Source organism: Orbicella faveolata, unplaced genomic scaffold (assembly GCF_042242905.1).
Source record: "Orbicella faveolata isolate gen_17 unplaced genomic scaffold, um_ofav_v1 contig_13, whole genome shotgun sequence".
Taxonomy (NCBI): Eukaryota; Metazoa; Cnidaria; class Anthozoa; order Scleractinia; family Merulinidae; genus Orbicella; species Orbicella faveolata.
The window spans coordinates 25,512,501-25,525,000 of record NW_028301540.1 but is presented as its reverse complement, the minus strand read 5'-3'; the positions used below and the strand labels follow the sequence as shown (position 1 = coordinate 25,525,000).

Genomic DNA, 12,500 nt, shown 5'->3' with positions numbered 1-12,500 from the left:
ACATCGGACGTTGTGTAAACAAAAGCAAACTTCTGCTTTATGTGCGACGAATGGTGACAGAAACACGTCATATCGGCTTTTGGACCTGCCTTTTACAGCAAATAAGGTTAGAGCGTTTCGAAATTATCAGCTCTGTGTCTATTTCAACTTAATATAGCTCAAGACATGTGGCGTGTGCAAAAATATATGTCTAACCCGTAAATTGAAATTTGACCACAGATGGTCAAATATCTGCATTTTTAACGTACTTTGAAAAGCTCTCGCGTCGCTCACAATCATTTGCCCATAGAAATTTTTACAGGAATCTGTAGACCATCCTTCTGCTATTCAACCACCAGAAGCTTAATCCATTTGAAGGTTTCGCACATGGTGAAAATCAATTATTGTTACGAAGTACTTTTAAGTGAATGAAATACATGTCTTCGAAATTTAATTATTTTGCACCCAAAAAGACAACACAGTATTCCCTAAAATCAACCCACTACACATTTAAACATTGCACAAAAATATTTGAGTGTTTTAAAGACGGAAGAATGATATGGGTTTGCATGTGAGGCTCTTAAACTTGTTTAATAGAATGGTGCGTCAAATGACGAATTTAACGGAATTTGGTAATTTGCATATTTCTTTGAAATAAAAGGATATTTTGCCAAAAAAAAGCTATGCAGTAGTTTTTGTCATTCCCTAGCCTATCTACCGTAAAAATATGAGCGAAATCGAATTTTCGACCCTTGCCGAGTTATTTTCCATATTTATGGACCGGGACTCTTAAATCCTTTTTTTTTTTTTTGCTGCTGTCACCCTTGGCTGCATTCCATCTTGTGGTCCAAACGCTGATTGTCAGAAAAACGACGGACTTCCTAAATGTGTCTGTAACTTTGGGTACCAAGGTGACGGATACAACTGCACAGGTTCGCGTGAAAGGCAGTCTCTTGGCTTTCTTCTGCTCTTAACATTGTCATTCAATCTTCACCTGTTTTAACGTTTTGCTCAAAACTAAGGAGATTAACTAAAAGTATACCTTTGTTTTTAAGTTTGCAGCAGTTACATATACTATAAAACCCAATCAAAATTACTTTTCTTCTCTTAGACATTGATGAATGTTCAAGTCCTGAAACAAACGATTGTGACCTAAACGCTATGTGTACCAACATTGAAGGATCGTATATTTGTCGCTGTAAAAGGGGTCATTTTGGTGATGGTGCAAACTGCGCAGGTAATGGGTAATCATTGTTCTAATCTTTTCCGTGTTATTGTTGTCGCAGTTCTTTCTTATGTTTAATGTCGAGGAATATCTATTTACAATTTGCCTATGTAGATTTTGACGAGTGTGCAAGTCCTGAAACGAATGAATGTGACCCTAATGCTCTGTGTACCAACACTGAAGGATCTTATGTTTGTCGCTGTGTAAAAGGCTACCAGGGTGATGGAACAAACTGCACAGGTAAACGAAAAGTTCATTAATAGTTTCTTAATCATCGTCATAGAGGTCTTGAGTAATTCTACTAACTTTTCCTTACAGCTGTTTCACTTGGTTGTTCGCCATCTTGTGGTCCAAACGCTCTTTGCCAGGAAGACACTGGAGCCCCTGTGTGTGTGTGTAATGTTGGTTACCAAGGTGGTGGATACAACTGCACAGGTTTGTGTCAGATGCCAGGCAGCCTTTTGTAATGTAACGACAGTGTTGCAATGCAACGGTTTGGAATTTATTTATAAGTCAAAAATCCTCTTTCCTCTGCTATAAGGTTTCTAGAGATGGCAAAAGCAAACCTCGCCTTCTTGTGCATGCGTTGAATAGGATTCGTATTTGGAGTGTTCAGTTCTCTATGGTTTGTTAATCTTGTCAGGATAAAGACAGATATAACTAAACTAGCGTTTTACCTGTTCAAGTTTGATTCACTATTCAATGTACAGAATTTCTAAATTATACATGGTATATTCCTCTCTAAGTGAGTTTTTCCCCAAACCTCCAAACGTTGGGACTGCCATCTAACTGAAGAGCTGGATCCATGGAAAGCTGACTGCAATGATAATTTTATGCTCATACCCTTTATAGATTCCAATGAGTGCGATAATTCCGAGAGTAACAGTTGTGACCCCAACGCCCTGTGTACCAACACTGAAGGATCGTACATCTGTCGATGTACCCGAGGGTACGAAGGAGATGGTAGGATCTGCACAGGTGAAACTGCTAATACCTCTTTTTAAGCTTAATTCAAAATGTTTTTGTCAAATGTGCTAGAAAACCATATTAAGATCTATATGTCTTGTTTTCCCAGACATTGATGAATGCGCTAATTCTGATGAAAATGACTGTCACCTCAACGCCATGTGTACGAACACTGAAGGATCTTATGTTTGTCGTTGTAAAAAGGGATATACTGGAGATGGTAGAAACTGCACAGGTAGAGTACCATGATACTGTTGTTTTTCATCGTTCTATACTCGATGGTGATGATTTCAATATTTTTCTTTTACCTCTTACACGACTCAAACAGTGTTTTTATACTTTTCACTTATTTAGATCTTAATGAATGTGCGGGCCCAAATGAATGTGACCTCAATGCCTTGTGCACCAATACAGAGGGCTCTTACGTCTGTAGATGTGGAAAAGGTTTCGAGGGCGATGGAAGAAATTGTACAGGTATCAACTCGCGTAAGACACTGCTGTAGTCTTCTATATTTGATTTATAAACTCATGATTATCTAATTTTTTATCCTAGCTGTTATACCCGGTTGTTCCCCAACTTGTGGTCCAAACTCTTTCTGCCAGGAAGACGCTGGAGCCCCTTCGTGCATTTGTAAAGTAGGTTACCAAGGTGACGGATACAACTGCACAGGTACTAAAGGGAAAGAAAATATTGTACTGCATACAGCAATAATTTACGAGTAACGACTGCAATGGCTTTATGTACAAACTTTACAAGAACAGTGGAGCATATTTTTATTGACACTGACCAGTATGAACAGACACTTACGTATGGAATGCGTCTTTTAAGTGCTTAGCATTTTTGGCTGCTGTTAATCCTAACTAAGTTGGCAAAAAGGCCTCTGCAGGGGATTGACTTACCTTTCATCTTCTCTTGATTCAATCAATTTACAGATCTTGATGAGTGCGAGACTTCTGAGGATAATGAATGTGATCCTAATGCCCTGTGTACTAACACCGATGGCTCTTATATTTGTCGCTGCACACGAGGTTACGGAGGAGATGGCAGAGTGTGCATTGGTAAGGGATAAAGTCTCAATTTCTTTGTTTTGTTCTACTGTGAGAAGTACTTCATGAAGAATATATCACTTTCGTTGTTCGGTACAACTTGTTTATTTTTTAAGAAAACCATCCTGATATCACATTTTTGCAGATGCCGATGAATGCGCAAGTTCTGAAACAAACGAATGTCACCTAAACGCCGTATGTACCAACACTGAAGGATCGTACGTCTGTCGCTGTAAGAAGGGGTATAGTGGAAATGGTAAAAACTGCACAGGTAAAATACCATAGATTGTGAGGTTTTTCTTTATGCTAAACTAGGTTCCATTTTTCTTTCCTTTTAAGTGCTTACTTCAAGTCAAACGGTGTTTATTCTCCCATTTTGATTGCTTCTTGTTGTGATCAACTGGAGGACAGACGCATAGATGTTTTCACTGACATTTTTTGTTTCTTTATTAAACAAAGCAAATAGATTCCATGTTGCCGTGCGTCTGTTCAGTAAGTGATCACAGAAGACGTCACAATGCGGTAAGAAGATTAGTGGCACACTCGGCTATCGTCTCGTGTGCCTTTTTTTTGTCCTTACCACATTTTGATCTCATCTGAGATCAATTATTGAACAGACGCAGGGCAACATGGATTCTGTTTTTTAATTATACACGGCTTACCCAATTGGACATTGACGAAAGTACCAATCCTTGACGCCCTGTGTCAAAGAGGGCGCTTTTATGTGTTACCGATAGCACTGAAGGATTTCAGTGCAATGGTAGGAACTGCCCGACTAACAGGGTGCCTCGGTCACTGTTTTAACTCAATTTGCTAATTATCTTTTTTTTTCTCTTATTTCAGCTGTTATACCTGGTTGTTCCCCATCCTGTGGTCCAAATGCTTTCTGCAGTGAAGACGCTGGTCTCCCTGCCTGTGCTTGTGATAATGGTTTCCAAGGCGACGGATACAACTGCACAGGTAGGAGCTAGAGTCTAATCTGCTTCTCTCTGAAGTGCATTCTATTTAACGTTCGGTATCGAGAAACTGTATTTACAAGAACGATGGAACCTCGATTGTTTTTCGGACGCCCGTTTTTTAGACGGGCATGTTCCTCTTTAACATGGATCGTTTTTTATTTTTTATGTTTTTTAACACTTGAGCCCTCTTATTACGGACACTTAGCGTTAACCTGAGGATAGTATTATACATCAGAAACTATCTACACATCACTTTCCACGGCCTATTCTTAAGTATGGTAGAGCGTAGTTAGAATTGAACGATCAGACTTTTGAAAGCTGAAAGGCCTCTAGCAAACATTCTGCTGTAGTGAGAATATCTTGTCTAATTATTTGTAGATCTCAATGAGTGCGAAGACATCGAGGGCAACGAATGTGACCCTAACGCGATATGTACCAATACCGAAGGAGCTTACATTTGTCGCTGTATTCGTGGTTACGAAGGAGACGGCAGGATCTGTGCAGGTGACGGCTCTACTTGCCCTGTTTAAGCTAAAGTTTTCACAAGAACCCATTGCGCAATATATTATCTTTGCTCGGAACAATTTTTTCTCTTGAGACCAGTTGTTGGAAAAATCACTCTAAAATCTGATTCTTATTCTAGACGTCGATGAATGCGCAAGTCCTGAAACAAACCAATGTCACGCGAACGCCATCTGCACCAACACTGAAGGATCGTATGTCTGTCGTTGTAAAAGGGGTTATGTTGGTGATGGTGAAAACTGCACAGGTAAAATATTTCCCTCCTTTCCTTCGCAATTTCACAGCAATGAATGTTTTCTTTCATCTTCAGTATTAATTCAACAATACAATTACCAACTTAGATCTTGATGAATGTACAACTTCAAATGATTGTGACCGCAACGCCTTGTGTACCAACACTGAAGGATCCTACCTCTGTCGATGTCTGAAAGGTTTTGAGGGCGATGGAAGAAACTGCTCAGGTAAAAGATTACTAGTCTTGGAATCTGTTTCGTTTTTGCACTGTTTTCACTCCAATCTCGTCTTCATTACTCGTAAACTAATTTTCATTACTTTTCATTTTAGCTCCTTCAACCGGTTGTAGTCCATCGTGTGGCCCGAACGCTTTTTGCCAGGAAGTTGCTGGACCTCCTGCATGTGTTTGCAATTTCGGTTACCAAGGGGACGGATACAACTGTACAGGTTCGTCTGCGAGGGAAACCGTTCGGGTTTGCTGTAAATTTAATTGCAACATCACATTTTGAAATTTATGTTCTTCGAAGACTAGGAGTAGTGCAGGACACTATCAGCTGGTCTTTGTTTTAGCCATTAAAACTGGCAAAATGGCATAAATTGATGGAATAAAGTTTTACGATGATACCAAAATTCTATGGCCAGCTCTTTCGATCCACAATTTGATCAATAATATTTTGAGGATGTAACCTTCCCCTAGAAGAAAGTCAACTAAAATAGTTATTCTACGAAACCGTGTGAAGATGGTATGAAATAATTTCTTTGTAAAATTTACAATCGGAGCCTGTTTTCAGAGTACGGACCAGTTTTGTTTAGAGTTTTTACAGCTGTTAGAAGTATTGTTTTCGATTGTTATTAGATCTCGATGAATGTGGAAATTCTGAGCTGAACGAATGTGATCCCAACGCTCTGTGTACCAACACGGAAGGATCCTACATCTGTCGCTGTACTCGTGGCTACGAAGGAGACGGCAGGAGCTGCACAGGTATCGTTCTACTGTTTCTTGGGGTCGTTAGTTCAAGGAAGTATTTTGGTGGCAGTTTATTTCCTTTTATCTAAACATACAAATAAATGTGTAACCAATTTAATTGAGTGTCCTTCAAAACAGTTATCTGGAATCGGTCAAAAATATGTTTCTTCTCTCAGATACTGTGTATTTTCCTTGTTTGTTCTACAGTCTTCACAATAACCCATTGAACAATGTACTATTTTGCTCGGAACTCTCTTTTCTCTTCAGACCAGTTGGAAAAACGCTCTAAAATCTGATTCTTATTCTAGACATCGATGAATGTGCAAGTCCTGAAACAAATCGATGTCACGGAAATGCCATCTGCACCAACACTGAAGGATCGTATGTCTGTCGCTGTGGAAGGGGTTATGTTGGTGATGGTGAAAACTGCACAGGTAAAATATGTCCTTCCTTTCCATCACAATTTCACAGCAACGAATGTTTTCTTTCATCTTCAGTATTAATTCAACAATACAATTACCAACTTAGATCTTGATGAATGTACAACTTCAAATGATTGTGACCGCAACGCCCTGTGTACCAATACTGAAGGATCCTACCTCTGTCGATGTCTGAAAGGTTTTGAGGGCGATGGAAGAAACTGCTCAGGTAAAAGATTACTAGTCTTGGAATCTGGTTCGTTTTTGCACTGTTTTCACTCCAAGCTCTTTTTCATTACTTGTAAACTAATATATTTTCATTACTTTTCGAATGTAGCTGTTTTAACTGGCTGTAGTCCATCGTGTGGCCTGAACACTTTTTGCCAAGAAGGTGTTGGACCTCCTGCATGTGTTTGCAGCTTCGGTTACCGAGGGGACGGATACAACTGTTCAGGTTTGTTTCAGTGGTATGCCTGTTAACTAGCTTAGTGCTTGTATAGCTAACTGCATGACCACTATAAATAAGATTTACATTTTTTTTTACAGTCAGAATCTGTTTTCAGTGTACGGGTGAGTTTCGTCTGAAGGTTTGACGACAGCTATTATAAATATTGTTCTTATTTATTATAAGATCTCGATGAGTGTGAAAATTCCGAGCTAAACGAATGTGACCCCAATGCCTTGTGTACCAACACTGAAGGATCCTACATCTGTCGCTGTACTCGTGGCTACGAAGGAGATGGCAGAATATGCACAGGTATCGTTGTACTGTTATTTGGGTTTGTCAGTTCAAAAAAAATATTTTTATGGTAGTTTTATTTTCTATTACTATTGAAATGAAAGTTTTAATCATGTTACTTTCATAATATTTACCAGTAATATGTAATATGTAATATGTAATACCAAAAATATGTTTCTCTCAGATATCGATGAATGTATAAGTCCCGAAACTAACGAATGTGACTCCAACGCGCTATGTACCAACATTGACGGGTCATACGTCTGTCGCTGCATAAAAGGCTTTGAAGGAGATGGTAAAACATGCACAGGTAATTTGTACACACGTTGGTAGCTTGATCTGTAAAGGCCAAGTCCATCCTCTAAGGATTTCGCACTTTGCATGGTCATTTCTCGTGGAATTTCTTATCCTTTTTCTTTTCAGCGAGCGGAGAGCTTGTTTGTGATCCCCCTTGTACTGGGAATAAAGTTTGTCAGAATTATACTGGAGCTCCTGATTGTGTTTGTGCAAATGGTTTCAGTGGTGAAGATAACTGCACAGGTATAGTTCACTTCCGGATTACCATCGTTATTCTCTTCATGATTATCAAAATTTAGAGGGCAACATTGGTTTGGTATTGAGACAGTTGTGTAAATCCACTAGGAGAGATGTGCAGTGGCCTCCAGTTTGATTTCAGTCCGCCGTCGGCGCCGTTATGATTGTGATCTGACTGCATCTTAAAATAGAAAAAAAAAACCTGACATGCTGTCGATGTGTGAACTCTTCACAAAATGCTGTTGAGTTTCTTACTTATGTCCCGCTGGTCTAACGTTTATTTTACGTATCCTTTTAGACATTAATGAGTGTGCAAGTGAAGACAACAACGAGTGTGATTCAAACGCCCTATGTACCAATACTGAAGGGTCGTATGTTTGCCGTTGTATAAAGGGATACACTGGTGACGGTAAAAACTGCACAGGTAAATTACCCTGTTCTTTTTCATTGTCGAGTACGTGATTTACTTTTTATTTTCCATTAATACTTTTAATCTACTTTACAAACTTAGATCTTGATGAATGTGCAAGACTTGAATCAAACGACTGTGATTCCAGCGCATTGTGTACCAACACGGAGGGATCCTACGTTTGTCGCTGCATCAAAGGTTTTGAGGGTGATGGCAAAAACTGCACAGGTAAAAGCTATTCTGTCCTTGGCTAGTACAGGTCTTAACTCAAGGTTGATTACTTTTTTTCTTTGCTCAGCCGTCGCCCCTGGTTGTTTTCCATCTTGTGGTCCAAATGCTCTGTGTCAGGAGGGTGTTGGAGCTCCTTCATGTGTCTGCAATTTTGGTTACCAAGGTGACGGATACGACTGCACAGGTTGGTACAGTGTAAAGAAGTACTATGTACTTTTCATCCCGAGTACGCTAACATCCATAATAACGGTCATGGACATCCGTTTTGTTTACCTTAACTTTCACATTGTCTTCGATTTTTATCGTGTTTGTTTTCTATTTGTTCAGTGTTTCTTTCCGCAACTGACTGGTTACATGATCACGGATTGTTCAATACCACTGGCGAATTTTTCAATACTAAAGTATGAATGACGATTGTTTTACCTAGACATTGATGAATGTACAAGTCCTGGGAGTAACGAGTGTGACGCCAACGCTCTGTGTACCAACACCGAGGGATCTTATGTCTGTCGCTGTTTTAAAGGCTTTAAGGGAGATGGTAAAACCTGCACAGGTAAAATATCATGATTTCCTATATTATCGCAACGTTCGTCCTGAACGCATACACTAATAAAAAAAAAATCATTTCTTCGTTGACGTCGCTCATATTCTGTTTTCAGCAACGGAAGAACTTGTTTGTGACCCTCCTTGTACTGGGAATAAAGTTTGTCAGAATTTTAGTGGAGATCCCGAATGTGTGTGTGCAGACAGCTTTACTGGTGAAGACATTTGCATAGGTATATTCGACAACTTCATACTTCATTATAAAATAACTATTACTTCAAAAGCTATTTCTATCTAGTCTTTACCTTCATTTGAAACCGAACGTGACGTCAACACCCACTTCAACGACACTGAAATTTCTCACTTCTTGTGCTATGTCCGAGGTTATTAGGGAGGATAGGTCAGTTCGTTTCTTTTGTTTCTTATAGATTCAATGTTTGGCTTCATTTGCAATTTAACAAATCCTTGTGCAAGTATTGCGTTATCGTAAAAGGAAGCCTCTCTGCTCGTTGCTAGTAAAGAACGCAAAACAAGCTGTTTGACTCATCAGTCAGGAAAAAAAAAAACGGTGATTTGTCTCATGTTAAAACTAAGATTTTCGCTAGCACTGTTAATGCCTTTGTAGTTGATACAAGTATATTGCAATTTTAGACATCGACGAATGTACCGATGAAGGTCTAAACGACTGTGATCCAAACGCCTTGTGTACCAACACTGAAGGATCGTATGTTTGTCGTTGTTTCAGAGGATATGAGGGTGACGGAAGAAATTGCACAGGTGTTTTTCGTTTCTTCTTTCTTTACCATGTTTTTGAACACTGCTTTATCTTTATAGCACTTAGCAAACTTTTTTTTTTCTATTTTCAGCCCTCATCCCCGGCTGTTCACCATCTTGTGGTCCAAACGCGTTTTGTCAAGAGAGTGGTGGACTTTTCGTTTGTGATTGTAATGCTGGTTACCAAGGTGACGGATACAACTGTGCAGGTTAGAACTGAAGATATCCCTTTTTATGCAACATTTTGCATGTTCGTCTCTTTTATGAGTTTATCTACTGAGAGGAAGGTGTCTTTCATTATACTGAAACAAATTTTGCGTACATTGTGTACGCTATCTTTGTCAGTTTTAGTTAGCCATCGAGGCCGTGGCTAAAATCTTAATGAAAATATGCTGTACGCAACTGAAGAAAAAAATTAAATTGAGCCGGAAACAGTACGTTGCAAATCATTGAGATATTAGCGTTTCTTCTCTGTCTTTTCTGTGATTTTGTGTACAAACATTGATTTAGCGTTCTTGTCTGTCTTCATTTGCTATGTTTAGAGGGGGATTCAATTGAGTGTCGAAAGTAATCGGGCAATTACTTTGGCTTTGGTTTTATAACGGTTAACTGAAGATTGGCTGAGTAGTCTACTGTAGGTTAGAAATCAGTTGGTTTGGTTTTGGTTTTACGACACCCAATTAAAAACCACTTCAACTGTGGTAAATGCTAGAGACCCAAGTCTTGTCATATGGTCGACTGAAATGTTTGTTTGTCATAGATGTCGATGAGTGTGAAAGTCCTGAAGCAAACAGTTGTCATCCGAACGCCTTGTGTACCAACACGGAAGGCTCTTATGTATGCCGTTGTCTAAGAGGCTACAATGGCAATGGAAGGAATTGTACAGGTAAAACTGCTGGAAAACTCCCTTTACTAAGGAAGTCGCCCATTTTTCCTGCTTATATTCGCACTGATGCGTTTACATATGTATTCAAAGCAAACGTCTTTTCGCCAACTTTAGATTACGACGAATGTGCCGATGAAGACCAAAACGAATGTGATCCAAACGCATTGTGTACCAACACTGAAGGATCATATGTTTGTCGCTGCCTGAGAGGATATGAAGGCGGCGGGAGAAATTGCACGGGTAATTTCATGTAAATATTTTTGGTTAACAAAGCTAAATAAGTTTCAAGTTATTCTTTGAAGTCATTTTGTTCATTGAATATGTATTTCACTTACAGCTGTCACACCAGGCTGTTCACCTTCTTGTGGTCCGAACGCGTTTTGCCAGGAGGGTGTTTGTGTCTGTAATTTTGGTTTTGAAGGTGACGGATACAACTGCACAGGTTTGTGAAAGAGTGACTACATTTCTTAACAGTGAACGGTGAAGGAAAACTGAACCTGGAGCAGACTTAGCAGCTTCATTTTCTTGCCGCTTGACTTAAAGTTAGTTAATAATAAATTAATATTCTAAGAAGGGAGGGTCATTCTAAAAATAACGGTCTAAAATAGTTTAGTAGTTGTAACTAGAAGTAATGGATTAATCCAACCAACCGTGTTTGGTTACTCTTTTGGCCTATGAGTAAATATGAACTGAACAGTTTGTTGTAGTTTTAGCATCTAGTTACAGTGTGTTCAAAGGCATTTGATGAGAGATGAAGACTGTGTCTTGTTATGCATATATCGTTCGGGTTTGGATTTTATCTGACTACTTAACGCATGCTTTTCTCATTTAATTAGCCTCTAGACGCGCATCAAAAGTATGAGCCTAATTTTTATGACAGAAAATTCTCTCAAATAATTCCGTGAGCTTCAATTCAATTTATAGAAAGAGCTTCTTAATTCTACCCACTACCTTAATACATAGATGCTGATGAATGCGTAACTCCAGCAACGAACGATTGTGACCCGAACGCCCTGTGTGCGAACATTGAAGGCTCCTATGTCTGTCGCTGTTTTAGAGGATTTACTGGAGATGGTCAAACATGTACAGGTATCTAAGTAGTGCGCTATTGTTATCCATTTCCAACCCGGCATGGTATCGATTCTTCTGATCCATCAAATATCGGTCTATTTAAGTCACACAATGCAGTCAAAACTGGTAAATATTGGACGACACACCCCCAAATAATATCCCTCAGTTAACAATGTTCGCACATACAGTTTGAACCTCAATTCTCGCAAAGGATAATTTTCCTAAAAATCAGAGCATATTTTTCTCTCCAGTTGAAGGTTATTGTTTACTTCTGTTCCACTCTTTATTCCGTGATATACAGACATCGATGAATGTGCGAGTCCTGAAAATAACGAGTGTGACTCTAACGCTCTGTGTACCAACACAGAGGGATCCTATGTATGCCGCTGTTTGAGAGGCTTTAAAGGAGATGGTAAAACATGTACAGGTAAGATACAAGTAGCATATTTACCATTTAGACAATAAATCGGGAAATTTCGGTAATTTTTCAGAAAAGAAAAACGTGCTCCTCTTTATCCGTTCGGAATGGAACGGCTGAAATTTCCTTATCTTAAGTCAGTCTCCAGTTAACGGAAAGCAATAACAGGAAACAGAATTGTAAATGGTAAGCCGCATCTCGCGTTGGTGGTTTTCTGATTTTGGGAAAACCCTTACCATTATATAACAGTAATGCAACCTTTTTTTTCCCAACCAGTGGTAAGCACTCGAACTGTCTTTAGATAGTTCTTCTCGTCACACTTGTCTTGCACGGGCAAATTGTACCTCACGTGGCATATCATTTCTATTCATGGCATCTCTGTTCTTTTACAGAAGAGTCAACCTGCGATCCTCCTTGTACTGGCAACAAGGTTTGTCAGAATTATAGCGGCGCTCCAGATTGCGTGTGTGCAGATGGTTTTACTGGTGAAGACAGTTGCATAGGTATGTTGTGCAGCCTCAATAAAGTATTGCTCCAGGATCACATTTTCTCAGGGTAAAACTTGAAGAGTAATACT

At 39.3% G+C, this 12,500-nt stretch overlaps 1 protein-coding gene across 13 annotated transcripts in view; it reads left to right on the top strand.

Annotated features, from left to right (window-relative positions):
• Positions 1–12,500, top strand: part of LOC110058624 (uncharacterized) — a 147,400-nt gene that overhangs the window by 37,802 nt on the left and 97,098 nt on the right. For 12 of the 13 annotated variants that reach the window (XM_089285180.1, XM_089285168.1, XM_089285178.1 and 9 more), the window contains 34 exons: positions 1,091–1,216; positions 1,319–1,444; positions 1,523–1,639; positions 2,057–2,182; positions 2,280–2,405; positions 2,525–2,644; positions 2,724–2,840; positions 3,104–3,229; positions 3,363–3,488; positions 4,061–4,177; positions 4,555–4,680; positions 4,820–4,945; positions 5,040–5,159; positions 5,263–5,379; positions 5,789–5,914; positions 6,208–6,333; positions 6,428–6,547; positions 6,656–6,772; positions 6,950–7,075; positions 7,242–7,367; positions 7,481–7,597; positions 7,890–8,015; positions 8,103–8,228; positions 8,299–8,415; positions 8,659–8,784; positions 8,891–9,007; positions 9,426–9,551; positions 9,641–9,757; positions 10,309–10,434; positions 10,549–10,674; positions 10,772–10,876; positions 11,398–11,523; positions 11,807–11,932; positions 12,316–12,426. In XM_089285180.1, the coding sequence (XP_089141306.1) occupies positions 1,091–1,216; positions 1,319–1,444; positions 1,523–1,639; positions 2,057–2,182; positions 2,280–2,405; positions 2,525–2,644; positions 2,724–2,840; positions 3,104–3,229; positions 3,363–3,488; positions 4,061–4,177; positions 4,555–4,680; positions 4,820–4,945; positions 5,040–5,159; positions 5,263–5,379; positions 5,789–5,914; positions 6,208–6,333; positions 6,428–6,547; positions 6,656–6,772; positions 6,950–7,075; positions 7,242–7,367; positions 7,481–7,597; positions 7,890–8,015; positions 8,103–8,228; positions 8,299–8,415; positions 8,659–8,784; positions 8,891–9,007; positions 9,426–9,551; positions 9,641–9,757; positions 10,309–10,434; positions 10,549–10,674; positions 10,772–10,876; positions 11,398–11,523; positions 11,807–11,932; positions 12,316–12,426 (4,149 nt within the window). The remainder of the gene's footprint in view (positions 1–1,090; positions 1,217–1,318; positions 1,445–1,522; positions 1,640–2,056; positions 2,183–2,279; positions 2,406–2,524; positions 2,645–2,723; positions 2,841–3,103; positions 3,230–3,362; positions 3,489–4,060; positions 4,178–4,554; positions 4,681–4,819; positions 4,946–5,039; positions 5,160–5,262; positions 5,380–5,788; positions 5,915–6,207; positions 6,334–6,427; positions 6,548–6,655; positions 6,773–6,949; positions 7,076–7,241; positions 7,368–7,480; positions 7,598–7,889; positions 8,016–8,102; positions 8,229–8,298; positions 8,416–8,658; positions 8,785–8,890; positions 9,008–9,425; positions 9,552–9,640; positions 9,758–10,308; positions 10,435–10,548; positions 10,675–10,771; positions 10,877–11,397; positions 11,524–11,806; positions 11,933–12,315; positions 12,427–12,500) is intronic. The other variant, XM_089285175.1, reaches the window with a different exon arrangement.